At 42.6% G+C, this 18,582-nt stretch overlaps 1 protein-coding gene across 1 annotated transcript in view; it reads left to right on the top strand.

The window, feature by feature from the left end:
* The window catches only part of col7a1l (collagen type VII alpha 1-like), a 353,167-nt gene that overhangs the window by 241,210 nt on the left and 93,375 nt on the right, over positions 1–18,582 (top strand). Inside the window, exons 84-89 of the mRNA XM_068059665.1 lie at positions 1,154–1,239; positions 3,858–3,957; positions 6,327–6,380; positions 9,325–9,387; positions 10,091–10,153; positions 16,250–16,366. Of these exons, the coding sequence (XP_067915766.1) occupies positions 1,154–1,239; positions 3,858–3,957; positions 6,327–6,380; positions 9,325–9,387; positions 10,091–10,153; positions 16,250–16,366 (483 nt within the window). The remainder of the gene's footprint in view (positions 1–1,153; positions 1,240–3,857; positions 3,958–6,326; positions 6,381–9,324; positions 9,388–10,090; positions 10,154–16,249; positions 16,367–18,582) is intronic.

The raw sequence follows: 18,582 nt of genomic DNA, 5'->3' as shown, positions 1-18,582 counted from the left end.
CATCAACTTTGCCTCAGAAACCCCGTTTACACGCAACAGTTTTCCACCGTACTCCTGATGAAGCTACATCAGCTGAGTGGGAACAGCTCTGAGGAAATTCCAGCCTTCAGATTCACAAATATATCTGGCATTAAGGTAGCAGACAGATGAGTTTGCTAATCTAGGTGATTGTGATCACTTGGATATTTTAGCCCAGATTTTCCATCACAACACATCCCATTTGAGATAGTAATCAAATATCCAGGAAAGTGGGTGAAAATTCTGGCCCACTGGAGCTTGGCCCACTTTGTGGCCAATGTAGCTTCCAGGAATGGGACTAGGACCAGTACCAGTGGAAGCATCTACTTCAACAGCTGGGTATGTAGCTGAAATATTAATTTGTGGATGGTTGCCACCTTGCACAACAGCTTCCAATGTTCTGATGTGCAGGATGTGAAATGTTAATGACACCCTCATGACAGGGCCATCCCTAGGCAGCAATAGATGTCCTGAAAGTCATCGGATGGACATAGTGACATTAAGGTGTGTATATTTCAGCCAGTTCTCAATCATTTTTCTTCTTTTCTTCTAGTGTTTTCTTTTCCTACTGGCACTTTGGTTTTCACAAATCTTGCTGGTGACTATGCATTTTTCTTTTGCCCGCAGCACCATTACGGTCAGTAATGGGGGTTCCCCTTATTTAACATGTTAGCAAAGAGGCGAGCCAATGGAGGGGTACTAGGCAGGTCAAGCTGCGATGTGTCCATCAATTGGTATCAGCTCACCCACACATGCAAACAGTGGTAAACAGACCGCATCTGGACAACAACTAGTTCAGGAGGAAGCTCCTAGTTCCAAAAGCATGAAAATTTTTTGGTGGGACCCAGCCTGATAGATAACACACAAGCAGTATTAATTAACACAAAGGCAATTCTATTTGGTAGCACATGCAGTTCCACATTGACATAAAGAGAACTTGTTGGGGTGGTGTATCCTGCTACTGATCCACTTGTGGAAAAATGGCCGAATTCACCCCCTCTATCTTGATGGGCACAAAAAGACAACACTCAACTTAAAAAAAAGTCTCTAATGATCTAATGTGTGAGCTCTATATGTTCTGCAGAATTAAAAAGCAATTGATTTCCATGTATCTTTTCCTAATATTTTACTTTAGGGCAGATCTGGACTTGACGGTAAAAGTGGAGCTAAAGGAATTAAAGGAGACAGAGGCTTGCAAGGACGGAAAGGTGAACTGGTAAGGTAAAACAATTCAGTGAACCTCATACCTTAATTCATCTCATTTATTTATTTAGCTAAAGTTAAGGACCAGAAATTAAGTATGTGCATCATTAGACCTGTCTCTTGATCCCTAATCAGTATCCACCAGAATGACTTGCATCTTGCAATTTATGTCCAATAATTTCACTGGGAACTATTAAGAGCCTGTTCCAGTGCAGTACTACTGTAACTCTGACAGGAATCCACTGGAATGGCCTGAAACTAGTCTAGGACCTGGAATTCCTGGGTTCTGGCCTTTTATTCCAGTTCCTGGATGACCTCGTGAGAGCAGAGCCTTTGTTTGGCCCAACCAAGACTATCAATGTAAGGGAGCTTGAAGACCTCCTATGTCGGGAACTCCCTTGACCTCGATCCTTAAAGGAACTTTGTACATTTTTGGCAGTGGTATGCCTGGTGAAAATAATCACAGTCACAGGTACAATGAATGTGAGGCCCAGATTTGTGGCCTGTACCCCAAAGATCAACCCTGCAAATGTTTTATAAATACTTTTAAGATAGTCCTTTTGTAAGAGGACCATTTGGAAGGCACCCTAAGTTACTTTTGTGAGAGGGTCACCCCCACCAACCTCAAAAATCTACTCTAAACTTTCCAGCGTCCTTTGCAGAGTTAAGGACCAGATGTGTCTCTGGCCCACCATTGCAGGATCATGACAGTGTGACAAGTTTTTATATAAGCTGCTTCCATTATAAACATAGACATAGGGAGGTAGAGTTTCCACTTTGGGCACAATCTGCAAAAGTATTTGTTGATATGAGAAAAACTTTTAAAACATGCCTGCTAGTGCCTGTGTGCCTAAGAAAACAAACGCAATTTCAACGGTCTTCACCAACCAACACAATCGGTGGAATCTGGCAATGTCGACCTGAGGATGTGGCCAGTTTTGTGGATGGGCCCTGATCCAGGTGAATTGAATCTTGAAGCAGTATAAAAGATCGCAGAAAAAACAAACATAAGTGGTTTGGGGTATAACTCACTTCCGTTAAAAACTCCCCAATATTTTGTACTGATTTACGTTGATGTAACTCTCGGAAATGAGCTCAAAGTCTATCCCAGGAATTTTATAATGACAAAAGTTGACAGGAAGTGCATCCAGATGTAAATTTTTTAATGATATTTGCATAGGAAGTCAAGATCAATTATAGCCATCAACTGAAGCAGGGTTAGAGGTTGGGGGATAATCGAAGCAGGGCATGCAGATGTAACTTAGTCCTCATTTCAACGTATACCTTATAGAGTCTGTCCTTATTTTCATATTTCTATTATAAAGTTTGCATTTGCACTCTCTCTACTGATCCTAAAGGCAACATATTTAAAAGGATGTGCAAACAAGCTGAGGAAACAATTCTCAGATTATTACATTTCCATTAATTTGCGGTACGTCCATTGAGAATGAAGCAGCAGTTTAATTTGATGCAAAGAGTTTGTTGCACATATTGCACCAGACAGCAATGCTGGAGAAAATCATTGACGCCTGGACTGCCATTTCCCGCATGGCAGTAAGTGGGCGTGAAAATTATCAGCAGTCCGAATATAGGCCTCTGAGAACTTCTTCATCAAATTGCTTAATGAGGTACTTGCTTCCCAGCTTCACAGATGCACACCCACACAAGCTCACACAGACAGCGGTTCAGTTAACACGTGATGCCTTAGCTAAAGCACAAAATACTGCAACACAGCAGTGGATGTCACCTGAAAAACTTCAAAATATTTTTTGCCGTTTTGAGCTGTATGTATAAAGGCTTGACTTTCCTCATTACAAATCACATAAGTTGGCAGCCCAGGTACCCTCTTGTGTTGCACTTTCGGATACATCATGAAGGAAGGCGATTCTATTCAAAGGCTAGTGGGGACATGGACGAAGAATTGCTCTTTGCTAGATGTAGTGAAACCCCTTAAACCATGTATGTTGAAGATTTCTTAACAGACAGTGCATGGGGGAAGTCTTACCCCAAATTATGCAATTTTTCCTTTCAAATTCCTGATTTTCCCTCACTGTGCACTGAGAGTGTTATGGAGAAGTTTTCTTGCTAAATATTATCACAAATGTGCACAACTGAGATTTAATGGAAATTTTCTGAATGGTTGATCCTAATGGGTGATCATGTCAGATGTACTGCTCACAATCTAATGCTCATTAAAATGAACAAAAGGAAAACATTGGATGACACATACTTGATGTCCTGATCTGTATGTCCATTGGCCACAGCTCCCCACTGGTTGGCGTGAACCTCAACCCTTTTGAAGTCATTGAAAAAATAGTATAGAGCCTGTGCTGTACCAGGGTATCGGGATATAATCTAGGCTGGCTCTCTACTGTACTACTGAGGCAATGTTGCATTGCCGTCTTTTGAATAAGATCCAGTCTGCCTGTTCTACTGGTACAGGTGACCATGCCATTATTTAAAGAGCAGGGATTTTGTAGGTATCCTGGCCAACAATCCCCCTGAACAACACCACCAAAAACAAATTAACTGACCATCCGTCTCATTGCTGTTTATGGCTGTATGCTAAATGGCTGGTGTGTTTAGATAAGTCACTAATTCATTGTGCATGGCATGCCTTAAGATGTCTGTGAGAGACAAGGTAAGGTATTTTATAAGTACAAGTTTTTCTTTCTGTTTCAGGGGGATAAGGGTGACCAAGGCTCAAAAGGAGACAGTGGGCCCAGAGGTGAGAAGGTAAGGAGACATTAACACTGTTGCACATTAACTGTTTGCTGGAACCGTTATGCAGAAGAAAATTTCTCAGGCAAATTGTCAACCTGTGCCATGGTGAAGCACATTGAGGCACACCCACACAGAATCATGGAGTGGTGGGACAAAGGTTCAGCTACCCCATTTGTCTGATCTCAGTCATACTTCTGTGAGGGAGAGGCAAGGGGAGACCTGAAACCTCCTTGGAGCAATGCCCAAGCGAAGGTTGGGTAAAAAGTCTCAATCAGGTATTTCCAACTTGCTTCCATGTGGCCATCAAAGGGCATTACTGGATGTGAAACAGAAAAAGCTGTCTGTCAACACCTTCAAGTGGCCCATGCTTGTGACCTACACAAGCATCCTGTCCAGTAAAGCCTTGATATTAAAATTCTTATCCTTGTTTTCAAGTCCCTCCATGGTCTCTCTGCTCCCTATTTCTGGAACCTCCTCCAGCTCTACAACACCCTGTGATTTGTGTGCTGCTCCAATTCTGGCCTCTTGCACATCCCCTATTATCATTGCTCCACCATTGACGGCCATATCTTCAGCTGCCTAGGCCTTAAGCTCTGGAATTCCCTCTCTAAACCTCTCTGCCTCGCTCTCTTCCTTTAAGATGTTCTTTCAAATCTACCTCTTTGACCAACATTTTAGACACCTTCTTTAATAGCTCCTTATGTGTTTCAACATCAGATTTTGTTGTGGAGCACCGTGAACGTTTTACTGTGTTAATGCCACTATGTAAATGCAAGTTGTTGTTGTTGAAATGAACTGACCCACTTTTTACTAAGTCCTCCTGGTAGCTAGCCTTGGTAAATTCCCAGGTGTATACCTTTGCATTGCAGATAGTTAGCTGAGATCCATATATCAGGAACCTGTGGGACTACCACAAACATCTCATAGCGGAAAGGTGGCTGTAGACAGTGAGATTCTATTGTCATTCTTGTGAACTGAAGCTTAGTAGTGAGTTGTTGCTGTTACAAATAAGTCATTGGCATTTTCCTGTAGAAGCATGAAACAAGGATATTTCAGTGAAAAAGCATTTGGATGCTTTGGAGTGAGTAGTGGAGCATGAGCAGTGCACCAAGTTTACATGGAACTGAAACTCAGGAATTGTGTGTAGTTAGTATTGAATAAGTTGATAGGCGGAATCTTATGAGACCCGCAGAGGCGGGACTGGGAGGGAAATCAGAAAGGTCCTCATCGAGTCGGCAGTCTAACGTATTCCCACCTCCAGGCAATCTTGCTGGAGGAGGGGTCATGCCAGCAATGGCTACCCACTTGGCTGCGGCATATAGCCAATAAATAGCAATTACAAGTCCAGTTAGAGGGACAAGAGGACTCCGTCGGGATCTCCCTGGTGTCGAGTGGCCTCCCGCTGAGTGCCAATCCCAGAAGTTCTGTAGAGGCAGCCTCTTGGCAGCAGGCCAGGTGGCCATTGGTGCTGGAGACTCCATGCCCCAATGAAGGGCCTCAGATACGAAAGCCCACACCCGCAGCCCAAATGACTCCAGCGAAGAGGTTTCCCGGAGATACCTACCAGCTTCTGCCCTCTTCATTATTAATTTGATGCAAGCCCCCGAGGGTGCCTCCATCTTGAGATGCTTTCATGCTCTCCTTGCTGCCTGAGCAGAGTCCACCTCCCTCAGTGGGGACGCCAGCCTTCCAAAGCTGCAGGCTCATCTTAATTGGCCGCCTCTGGGAAGATCACGCAGGCAGGCAGGGCCTGCATTTGTCCCTGATGGAAGAATATTTTCAAAACTGGTAAGATTCCACCCAATGTGTTTCTATGAAATTCCTTTGCTAGCAATGAATGTATTGAAAGTCTCTTTACCAACAGTTTAACTTGCTCCATTCCACTTTGGACTACTCTATATTTCCAGCACTCACTTTCAGATCTGTTCCACTGTAGTTCCTGTGTTTTGTTGGCTCAGTCTATCTCTCTCTGGACCAAATATCATGGGCTATAGTAATCTATTAGCCTTTTAAACTGCCTGAAATGCATGGTAATGGCTCTGTTTCCTCTGACAGTCCCATTTCCAGGTTAAAACAAAGAGGCTTTCCTGGCTTAATAAATACATTAATGCTGTTTAGAAGCAAAAACAAAGCTGCCTTATGGAAGCTAGATCCATTGGAACTGGTTGCCATCTTGATCCTTTGCTTTAAATTCATACAGAATATAATAAATTCCGATACACTAAACTCATTTTGACTTTCTACAGTGACACTTTCATCGAATCCATCACAGTTACCAATATCACACAATGCAATGTGATTCTAATATCTTTCCATGTGTGTTTGAGGTGTGAAGAGTGAACTTAGGTTATCATTAACATACATATTTTCTTTCTATTCAGGGATCACGTGGTCTTCCAGGACAAAAAGGACAACCAGGGATTGGTGCGGAAAGGGTAACTGGTGTTAATTTTTTAATTCTCAGATTTCTGTTTGTCTTTTCCGTGAGACAGTCTCTTAACGATGTAATTCAATGCAGTACTAGTCAAGACTCAGTTTTTACATTGCTTTGGATAAGGATGAGCTTCTCACTTGCTCCTCGATGGCAGACCCACCACTTACTAGCAGGATTGGGAACCTTTGTGGAGGCTAGTGGTGTCTGAAGAAAACGTAAGATTCATCCTCTTGGTGAGAGAATGAAAGAAAAATTTTTTTGGTGAGGTATGTGATGTCTAGTACTTTAAATGGGAAGCACTTCTCTCACCTGCCAGATGGTGCCATCTAATAGTGCAGTTATGGTCCACATCTTACTTTGTTGTTAAATGTTTTTGGTTTCATATATAATCTAGGCTGGCAATTCAATGCCATATCGAGAGAGTGATCTTTTAACAGAGATGTGTTGGAGAAGTCAAACCTGGAAGTGACAAAAGCGTGGACAAGGGTTTTGATGGCAGTAGTAGCAGAAATGCAAAGTTAGAAGTAGATGGTCGGGTAATGGTTTGGATATTGGCTCTGCTCAAGGTCAAACAAGACAATGAGGCTGTGCAGTCTGGTTCAGTATGAGTGAACAACCAAAGGGGGAAGAATTAAGTCAGTGGCAAGGGATTGAAGGTTTTGGCCAGGCTTCAAACTATTCAATGTTTAGTTGAAGGAAATTCTGGTTCAACCATTATTTAATGTCAGACAGGCAGTCTGACAGCACAGAGGCAGTGGTCAGGTTGAAGGAATTGGTGAAAATGTAGAACTGCATAATTTCAACTGACCCTGTGTCTACAAATGATATCGCTTAGGAGCAGCATGTGAAAAAGGAAAAGGCGGGTGGGGGGGGGGGGTGGGGGCAAGGATTGATCAAAGGAGAACTTCACTGGTGGCACTGCACATGTTTCGTTTAGTTTAGAGATACAGCACTGAAACAGGCCCTTCAGCCCACCGAGTCTGTGCCGACCATCAACCACCCATTTTATACTAATCCTACACTAATTCCATATTCCTACCACATCCCCACCTGTCCCTATATTTCCCTACCACCTACCTATACTAGGGGCAATTTATAATGGCCAATTAACCTATCAACCAGCAAGTCTTTTGGCATATTGATGGAGAAGCCTTGTTGGAGATGTGCTCACTGCACTGGGGTAAGTAAGAGTAGAACCATGTGAGGACAGTTCCTTGGAGCTGAAACATAATAATGAGGCAATGATCAAGATTTTCAAGGGGGCAGGAAGAGATAGTGCACTGTGTTTGCTGACAAAGAGGGTTTCACTGGTGACTTTGACCAGGAGAGTTATAAAATGAAAGAACTTGCATTTATACAGCGCCTTTCATGACCTCAAGACGCCCTACAATGCTTTACAGACAATTAACCAATTAAATTTTTTGAAGTGTAGTCGCTGTTGTAATATAGGTGGGACAGTTTGAAGGCTTTGACTGGGAGTCAGGAGGCAGCAGAAGTGCTCTGGCAGAATTGTAAGGCATAAAACTGGGGATTAGGCAGTTTATAAAAGAACAATTGTAATTTGTGGTAAAATGAATTGCTTAGAGCAAGATGAGAAAAGGTTACCAATCCACCTCATTGTATTTTACTGGTTTCACCAAAATTTTGCCTAGCTGTTAAACTTACATTGCAGTTTTGGTCTCCATATGGAAGGAAGTGCATACTTGTCTTGAAGGTGGTACAGCGAAGGTTCACTAGATTGATTCCTGAGGTGACAGCTTTGTCCTATGATGAAAAGCTGAGTAAATTGGGCCTATACTCACTGGAGTTTAGAAGAATGAGAGGTGATCTCATTGAAACATATAAGATTCTGAAGGGGTTTGACAGGGTAGACACTGAGATGTTGTTTCCCCTGGCTGGGGAATCTAGAACATGGGGGCACAGTCCTCCATCGTTGAATATATTAAAGGCTGAGATAGAGAGATTTTCGATCTCTCAGGAAATCAAGGTAAATGTAGAGCAGGTGAAAAAGTAGGGCTAGATTTTATTTCGTCGACGGGGGTCCCAGCAGCAGGCAGGAAGGCATGTGGAAAACCTGCCTTGGCCCTCCTTCAGATCCCTGGTGCAAACTAACAACAGGCAACCAATTAACAGCCCACTGTCAGGGATGAACTCTCACCTCCAGAACTGCAGGCCAATCAGAAGGCTGGCAGCTCTGCAGTATGGGCAGCATCACCAGGAGCAGGAGGCCTACAGTTACTGAAGAAGGAGGCGGCCCTGGGACGTGAGTGGGGCCGGGGTCACCTAGGCCAGTCAGGCAGGCCTCGGCTACAGGGTGGAGGGGGTGTGTTTTGGTGAGGGTGGGGGGGTGTTGCTCCTGGGTCGGGGGGGCAGCCATCACTGCCGGGGGTGCCCTCCATGGGCCATGGATAGTCCCCAAAGGAGGGAACCCCCCTACCCCACCATCCCCACTAGGAGACTGCTAGGTTTCATCTGGCAGCGTTTCCACCTGGTGGCAGGCCCCTCCATCCTCCATTAATTGGCTGCTTAAGGACCTCAATTGCCCTGTGGTGGGAAGGCCATCCTTGGTCTTTGCTGCCCCGGACAACACCAGGAATGGCACACCTTGCCATTTTGTTTGCACAACTCACCTGCATGCTCATCTCCAAGGGCAGCATAAAATCCTGCCTGTGGAATTCTGGCAGAAGATCAGCCATGTGATTGTATTGAAAGGCAGAGCAAGCTCGAGGTGCCTTATGGTCTACTCCAGCTCTTATTTCTTATGTTATTATTAAAAACCTAATACAATTCTGTCTCACTCAAATCAGGAAAAAATTACAAGGTAAGGAAAATATAGAAATATGGAATTGAATAGAGGACGGTATATCTGGGCAGGGGCAACAACTGAGACTTGGCTCAGTTACCTGTCAGTCTGGCTGTTAAACCTTTTCTGTCTTATTCTAAAGGGTGAAAAGGGTGTACCTGGGTTGCCAGGAAAATTGGGTTTAGACGGTCTTCTGGGATTAAAGGTTAGTATATGCCTTAATATTTCACAATGCTTTTTCCCAATGTATGAGGTCCCTGGTGTTGGGAACCCAATATATCTACATATAAAGCCTTCAATAAAATTCAATTACTTGATTTAATGATAATTCTGAATGCAGAGGAAGCCCAAATAATTATTTGCATTGAAAGATAATCCTGAGCATCTCACTGTCAAAGTGAGTGGTGAGAATGTGCGACTCCCTACCACATGTAATGGTTTTGATGAATAGCATAGATGCATTTAAGGAGTAGCTTGATAAGTACATAAGGAAGTAAGCAATAGAAGGATATCCTGATAGGGTACAATGCAGTAAGGTGGGAGAAGGCTTGAGTGGAGCATAAAAACCAGCATAGACTCATCACAGCCTGTTTCTGTGCTGGAACTTTTATGTAATGCTATGTAAACTCTTGGGAGATTAATCTCTTTGAGCGAGGAAAAAAAAATAATACTCACAAAAATTGTATAGATTGAATCTGAATAAAAATTATAAGCAGGATTCTTTTTGAGAAACTTTGCTAAAGGACTAAGCCCTTAAGTGCAGAACCCCATCTAGGTTGAAGATAAAGGCCTTCTATTGGCTTCAACAAAACTTGTGCTAAGCAGACTGAAGAGCACTCTTCTGCTGAATGAAATGTTGCCGGTATTAAGGTGTTGTATGTTCCACTAAATGCTTCTGTGTAAACTAGGGGGCTCGTGGATTTCCAGGCCTTCCAGGGTCCAAAGGAGTTCCAGGAGAAAAAGGACAAAAGGTTAGTCTTTCTAACATGCTGTTACTTCATGTAGTAATATTAAATGAATGTCAAGGCACACATTGAGCTAAATTCATTGTCAATAGCTAGAAATTCCATCCCTATGACTGAGGATAGGACCAATAAAGTATTCATGACCTTTATTAGCTTTGCAACTCCAACATACACATTCTTAAATTAGTGGAAGTACAGTTATGAAAATTTTCTCAAAGTAATGTTCTGCAACCCTGGGTATAGAATAAATTGTCCACTGGGATTTCAAGTGCAAAATCATTCCTTTTCCATCTCAGCCAAGCTTTTGCTCTCCATTGGAAGTGGCCATCTTATGAGTAATTAGCATGTGATTCCATCAATGATGGCATCAAATAGCAAAAAATAGCCAGTAGATATTTTTAAAAAGAGATGGGGAGGAGGGGTACATATGTGCTGTGGATAGAAGCTGGCAATTTATTCAAACCTGGTTGTGTGTGGCTCAGTGCCAGTTCCTGTACATCTGTACTGTAATTACTATGAAAACATGTTTCTGTCAGTGGCTAATGCCTTTTAAATATAGCATTCTACAACATAGGTATCATCAGAAATACATAAAACAAAGAGAAAACTGAGATCCCAGGCACGATCACAAGAAATACAATTAAAGATCAATTTCACTAAACTACAGGCAACAATAGAAATAGAAGAAATGTAAACTAACATCAGAACTGAAACAATACAATAGAGAGACTGACCCAAGTAACCGCACAACACAAATACCAGCTACAGAAATTGACAGAGGGAGAGATATTGATCCAAGTAACTATACCAGTTTCAGCTGTGGCACAGTGGTGCAGTGGTTAGCACTACAGCTCCAGCGACCTGAGTTCAGTTCTGGGTACTGCCTGTGCGGAGTTTGCAAGTTCTCCCTGTGACCGTGTGGGTTTCTGCCGGATACTCCGGTTTCCTCCCACAGCCAAAGACTTGCAGGTTGATAGGTAAATTGGCCATTGTAAATTGCCCCTAGTGTGGGTAGGTGGTAGGAGAATTGAGGGAAGGTAGGGATGTTTTAGGGAATATGCGATTAAAATGTAGGATTAGTATAAATGGGTGGTTGTTGGTCAGCACAGACTCGGTGGGCCGAAGGGCCTGTTTCAGTGCTGTATCTCTCTATGACTCTAAGTATCAGCTACAGAGACATATGGAGGGATACTGATTCAAGTGACTGCACAAACACCAGCTACAGAGACAGATAGAGAGAGAATGAACCAAATAATTATACACATACTCTTACCAATTACAGAGAGACACACGAGACTGATCTAAATAACTGCACAACTGAGGTACTAACTGCACAGCACAAGTTTCAACTATGAAGAGAGACTCAAAGTAACTGTTTAGCACAAATAGCAATAGGACAATCAGTATCCAAAAGTGGAAAATAGGTTATCATTTTGATGGGACCCTTCATTATAGCTGAGAAGTTAACCTTGCGTTGATTATTTTCAGCATTTATGCCTTTACTTTTTATTTCAAATGCCGGGGTATTATCTGGGGGAATTCCCCTGCTCCTCCACCATCACCATGGCAAGCACCTCATTTATGTATGATAATGGGGTTTCTGCCACAGTTAAGACAGCAGAAGCCCCAAGGAGATTCAGCCACAATGGGTCTTTCAAGGCACTTTACCTCACAAGCCTGTCCCTTTCAGAACACAGCTATTTCACATAATGGGCACGTCTGGACTTCAAGTTGAGTAACAAAAGGAATTGTTTATTTAGATGGACAAGGAACTGCAAAATATTGCCGTCTTGTTGTAAGAAATGCTGTTTATGAAAGAATATGAAATTCACAATAGTGAATTAGCCACCCATTTTCCTACCCATTAACTTCTTTGAAAGGGAAATGGGACAATCCAATCCACTACCACTCATTTTGCCAACACCAAAGTTGAATTTCCCCCTTATATTACTATAATAATGTAAAACCAGCCTCAAACATACAACATTTCTACAATTTTGTAAAATCCTATTGACATCAGCAGGATATATTGTTACAGTTTTTTATATTATTACTTAGTTTGAATCTATCATATGGAGATTCATGTCAAAACCTACTATGTTTGTGCTTACATTGTACTCTCTGCAACCTCGCAGTTGAAGATTGTTTGACTCAGGAGTGCACCTGTGCAGTTGAAATGGTTCTCCCCACCTCACACCTGCTATTGCAGTTGAGATCTGCTTCGAAGCAGTTATGCAGTATGTACGCCATATCATTGCCCTTTTCCAAATCTCTCTGAATGCTACAGTAATTATTCTTTTACAAGACAGCTGTTGCAGCTCTGATTGACATGTTGCTCTGAGTCAACTACTTATCCTCTGCTGCTATTCTCAAAGCATCAATCATAGGGAAAATGTTCTTCCTCCAATCTTGAATTTATGATTTCTTTTACTCATCAAGGTGAGAAAATGAAATACTTACCCAGCTCATGCACCCACTGTTAGCATCGAGTGTCTATATTTAAGTCCAGGTATGGCACAGATAGATGAAGTCAAATTTTCTTCGTCTTTATCCCAGCAATGTGCCTTAGCCTGTATTCATTAGAGCATCCCCATGTGCATCATTATATTTTCCATTTTCCACTTTCTACACCAACCTCTGAGTGCTGTTAGATTACAGTAGATGCTAAATCCCATCCAGCACATAAGGAATATATTATCCAAATTACTATTATTTGTATCAGTCCTTTTTCCTAACATGCATTTATAGGAACTGGACTGGATTTCTACCATCCATGTCAATGTTATTGTAAAAAGCCTGATTTAGTTTGACTTTGAACAGTCTTGCATACCAAGTCCAAAGCATCTTAATTGCTTTTACTTCAGATTTCCAGCATCTACAGTATTATATTTTTCTTAATAGTTGTGTATTGAATCAATTATCAGCGAATAACAGTGTAACCTTAAGTGGAAAGAGTTAACTTCTTGCAAAAGTCATCAAAGATAAAGTTAAATATGGAGATGCATTAACTAATGCTACTTTAGTCATAACAGCTAAGTTAAGGCAACAACATCATCATTAGATTAGGTATTTAGAATTACAATAGGCACTTGGATAGTGGTTATTAAATCATTATAAGCAGAAACTGTTTGTGTATTGTAGTATCTCAGGAGTAGCTGGATTCTTTTGGTTATGGGTGCAACAAGGTTATCAAACCACTGAGCAGGTTTACGTTACTGGTGGAGAGTTTCCTCTTGCTGTACCTAGGTGTCTAGGATTGCCCATAAGGGACTCTATCTGATTTTTCCACCACTAATTTAAATGGGCGGAGAAATGGCAGATGGCGTTTAATCCGGACAAATGTGAGGTAATGCATTTTGGAAGGTCTAATGCAGGTGGGAGGTATACAGTAAATGGCAGAACCCTTAGGAGTATTGACAGGCAGAGAGATCTGGGCATACAGGTCCACAGGTCACTGAAAGTGGCAACGCAGGTGGATAAGGTAGTCAAGAAGGCATACGGCATGCTTGCCTTCATCAGTCGGGGCATAGAGTATAAAAATTGGCAAGTCATGTTGCAGCTATACAGAACCTTAGTTAGGCCACACTTAGAATATTGCGTGCAATTCTGGTCGCCACATTACCAGAAGGACATGGAGGCTTTGGAGAGGGTACAGAGGAGGTTTACCAGGATGTTGCCTGATCTGGAGGGCATTAGCTATGAGGAGAGGTTGGAAAAACTCAGATTGTTTTCACTGGAACGACGGAGGTGGAGGGGCGACATGATAGAGGTTTACAAAGTTATGAGCGGCATGGACAGAGTGGATAGTCAGAAGCTTTTTCCCAGGGTGGAAGAGTCAGTTACTAGGGGACATAGGTTTAAGGTGCGAGGGGCAAGGTTTAGAGGGGATGTGCGAGGCAAGTTTTTTAGCTTGGAGGGCCGAATGGCCTGTTCCTGTGCTGTACTGTTCTTTGTTCTTTGTTTGTTCTTGGATGTAAAGTTGGATGGGTTCCGTTACAGGTGTCTGATCCCCCCTACCTGGTTTTTGTCTCTCGCTGTACCTAGGTATTCCAAAATGCCCAGGTGCAGGAACAATAAAATTTGCGCCACAGTTTGTATTCATTGTATCACTGGTAAATTAGCAGCTTTCAATATACAGGCTATCACCTTTGTAGCATGAGGACAAACATATGACTTGTCCTGCTGTTTTATTGGCTTTGTGCCACTGGCTGTTTGACTACCTATTAGGCTTATCATAACCAAAGCAAACGTACTTTCATTGGTCATCATCTTTCTTCAGTCATCTTCTTTTCCTGGCTTAACTAACCATAACATGCATGTTCTCTACTGTTATACTGCCAATTTACATCGAACAGTGTACTCAAAGCCTTGAGCTATTAAACACAGAGGCCAGTTTACAAGTTTACTTTAAGTTGACATTTCTTAATCGTTAACAACTGTCACTCTTAATGGTTTCACTCTGCTTCTGCGTATTTTTTTTATTATTCGTTCATGGGATGTGGACATTGATGGCAAGGCCAGCATTTATTGCCCATCTCTAATTAACCTCACTGCAGTTTTTTTTTCTGCAAAGGTTCTTGACAACTCCTATATAACTTTCTATTATTTCAAGCAAGTTTCCTTACGGTTTCTTGGAACTTTCTTCGGAAATCTCTTCCTCTCTGATACCATCAATCTTTCTAATCTTTCCTCTGGTTCTACCCCTTCTTATTCTGTCTTTTTGCCATGGAGATGGAATTTATGCCTTAAATGTTACCAAGAGAAGCCACTTCTAGGAGTACAATCTTCGTGACTGAGTCAAAAAATCAACTCTCATCCTTTCAAACTGCAGCTTTTCCAAGGTGCCAATCAACTGGACAGGCATGTATCAGAAACTAGAATGGTCACACATCAAGTATCTTTGTGAAGACCAGGACTTAAGTTCATGCCATTTCCTCTTGCTTTCCTGAAGCTGAAATTAAGTCCAAAAAGTCATCTAGTCTGTTTATTTCATAGTTTACCATTTTGGCAGATAAACTGCACTGTAGTACCAGGCTTAATTAAGACATTTGAGTTTGTCTCTGTTATTGCTGGTTGCCCCAGAATTACACGGGTAAGAAATTGGTTATGGCCTATTTTCATCTGTTTTTATTCCTTCATGGGATGTGAGCGCTGTTGGCAAGGCCAGCATTTCTTGCCCATCTTTAATTGCCTTTGAGAAGATGGTGGTGAGCTGCCTTCTTGAAATGCTGCAGTCCATGTGGTGTAGGTACATTCACAGTGCTGTTAGAGAGGGAGTTTCAGGATTTTAACCCAGTGACAGTGAAGGAACAGTGAGATAGTGCCAAGTCAGGATGATGTATGCCTTCGAGGGGGACTTGCAATTGATGGTGTTCCCATGCGTCTGCTGCCCTTGTTCTTCTTCGTGGTAGAGGCCACATGTTTGGAAGGAGCCTTGGCAAGTTGCTGCATTACTGAATTGTGTCAATAATAAGTGGTGTAGCTACAATGGAAGCCCCCACTATGGGCCCAAGGCCAGTCTGAAATTGGTCCTCTGGCATCTTTACCTTTTGAGCCTCCACAGTAGCTTGCCCCTTTGCTAAAGGTGAATGTCAGGTTGATTATCTTCTGGAAGTGGCCCAAAGGTAAGTCCCAGAAGGGGGCAGTGCAATAATAATTATGGGAGGGTGAAAGGCAAGTGTGAATGCTATGGAGTCGGGGAAGCATTGCTCCTGCAGCCAGATGAGCTATGAAGAGACAGAAGTACAGAAATAGGGAGAGAATAGAGAAAGACAGACACACAAAGCTATTTTATGAAAGATGCAGGTGACTCTTTTTGGAGCAGCTGGATCAGCAGTGACAGACAGGAAATGCAGATTAGTGCAACCATCCCCTGTGGTATGTGTAATGGATGGAGCTTGCTAATTTTAACCACACGTATGTTTTGGTGTGATGCAATGCCTCAGAGGTAAGACACAGTATAGAAAGTCCTCAGACCTAGGATTTACCCAGTGTTGTCAAAATAGTGATATCCTTCAAATGTCCTTGCACATGAACATAAACATCCCACTACAATGTCTTGCATCATATTGTCACCTTTTTCTTTCCGATTTTATTGTGCAGGGTTCTAAGGGTGTACCTGGACTCACTGGCTTCAAAGGGGCTACTGGTTTACCTGGAAAACCTGGCTCCCCTGGACCACCAGGGCCTCAAGGGCACAAAGGTGAACCTGCAGCAAAGGTAGGATGGGTAATGGGTAAAATAATTTATTGTATTGCTGAATATTCCCAGCAGTTTCTGTTTTTATTTTCGATTTCCAGCATCTGCAGTATTTTGCTTTTGTATTCTATTTCTGTCTATTACATTTTTAAAAAACTTTTCTTGCCCTTACTCTCCTGAAGGCAATGGTTGATGACTGATACCATTGCACAGGCACCAGCCACTCTCCAGTATCCTATCCAAGTTGCCAGTCTTAAAAGTGTGGTCCCAGGAATTTCCAAATTGATAGCTCTATAGACTGAATAAAGTGAAGCCACCTTGACTGAGTTTGCCAATGGATCACACTTGTGAGCTCTATACATTTGTTAGTGTCAAATAAGTTCTGTTAATGGATGTTAAATACCTAGTAGTTGAAGGTAACAGGGCAAACAGGTGTTGGGTGTTGATTAGTTAATTGTACTCAGATGTATATATAAAGAAGAGCCAGCCAGTACTGGCTGGGTGTTGTTAGGAGTGGGGAGGTAAGCAATAAACAGTCTCCATCAAAGCAGCCTAGTCTCTTCACAAACCGGTTTGGAAGTTTCTCTAACAACATTAAACAGTGAATTTCATTAGGGAGGTGTATTACCTAAACATTTGTTCATCATATTTGTATAAGTAAATTCAAAGCAAGAATAATATGCCACTGTAGTTCTGCAATTTTATAATGAAGATAATGATTAATTTATGATGAAATACATTACAAACCTAGAGTTATCAAATCACAAATGGAAGCTAGACCTTGCAAGTTAATTAGTGCTTTAGGGCACATTTATTCATAAATCCATGTAAAAGATCTTTGCTGTTTGTATGAGACAATGTGATAATGTCAACCTTCCTACTATAAATTTTTAATTTCAAATTACAAAATGGCTTGAAATTGTAATGTAGTGTTAAAGTAGATGTACTTTAGTGCAGGGGCATCCACTAGGGCATCTAAACCCATTCCACATAGCAGTGGTTATAGCTTTCACCTACCAATCTGGGAAGGATCTGAGCCAAGGACTCAAAAGGTGAAAAAAATTGCTCAATTAATTTTTTTTCAAGCCTTTTATATCTCTCTGGTAAAGGACTGTTCATGGGTATCTATTGTGAGCCCACAGACTCGCATAGCTACCTGATTATGTCTCTTTCCCACCCTCCTTCCTAAACAACCTCACTCATTCCCCAGTTTCCTTGTCTCCTATATTTGTTCCTATGGCTGGAATTTTATGCCCCCCACAAAGAGTGGGGTGGGGGAGCATAAAATGGAATGGGAGGCTCGGGGCCCTTCCTGACCTGCTCCCGCCTCTGCTGCCATTTTCCATGGGGTGGTGGTGGTGAAAAACAGCCTGCCCGCCCCAGGCCAATGAATACCCTTAAGTGGCCTGCTGCCACGGGGATTTTACTGGTGGCAAGCTGGCGGCTCAGTCCCGAGAAAAGTTGCCTGTTAAAAGGAGGCGGCTTTCTGATGTCCTGGGGATCGGGGTGGGGATGGAGGGCCTCTGTGCCTGTTGGAGGGCTGCCCCTGATGTCCCAACCATCCCCGATGCCCAACACGCCCACCCCCGTCTCCCTCCCCCAAATCGACCGCCCTTGTCTCGCTGAGGCCCGACCGATCACCTCCGGCAAAGCTCCAAAAACTTACCTTTTTCCTGAGGCTGTCCTTCCTCTTCTTGAAGCTCGATTGCAGTCCCAGCAGTGGCCACTGCTCCCAGTGGCACTGCTGTGACTAAGAGCTGCTAGCTCCATTGGGTGGGACTTCCTGCCTCAAGGAGGTGGAAGTTCCACCAAGACCAATTAAGGGCCTGGGGACCGTAAAATGCAGTCTGGATCTCTAGGCCAGGTGGAGGTGCGATCGCTACCGACAGTTCGGTTGGCGGATGGCTCCTGTCTGGCGAAAGTAAAATTCTGGCCGATGTCTCAACTTCCCACCCCAAAACCTCTGAAATGAACTTTTTCCAAAATCGAGGTTTCCACTCAGATGTGATCCATGGGCCCTTGATTGGGTCTTCCCTCATTTATCGTATTTTTGTTCTTGCAATGTCCCCCTGCATTCTGCATGGGAGGAAATCAATATATGAATTTTGTTTTTTCCTTTGACTCATTCATCTTTCTAGATGAGCATAAAGCCACAGGTTCAAGGCAACATTATAGATAAAATTCTGTGCCCTGTCCTCATCTACAGTGAGGCTTTGTGATATTAGGTCAACATCACA

This window comes from Heterodontus francisci, chromosome 27, assembly GCF_036365525.1.
Source record: "Heterodontus francisci isolate sHetFra1 chromosome 27, sHetFra1.hap1, whole genome shotgun sequence".
NCBI classification, from domain to species: domain Eukaryota; kingdom Metazoa; phylum Chordata; class Chondrichthyes; order Heterodontiformes; family Heterodontidae; genus Heterodontus; species Heterodontus francisci.
Note: the sequence above shows the minus strand (reverse complement) of the source record. Positions and strands in the feature narration are given on the sequence as shown.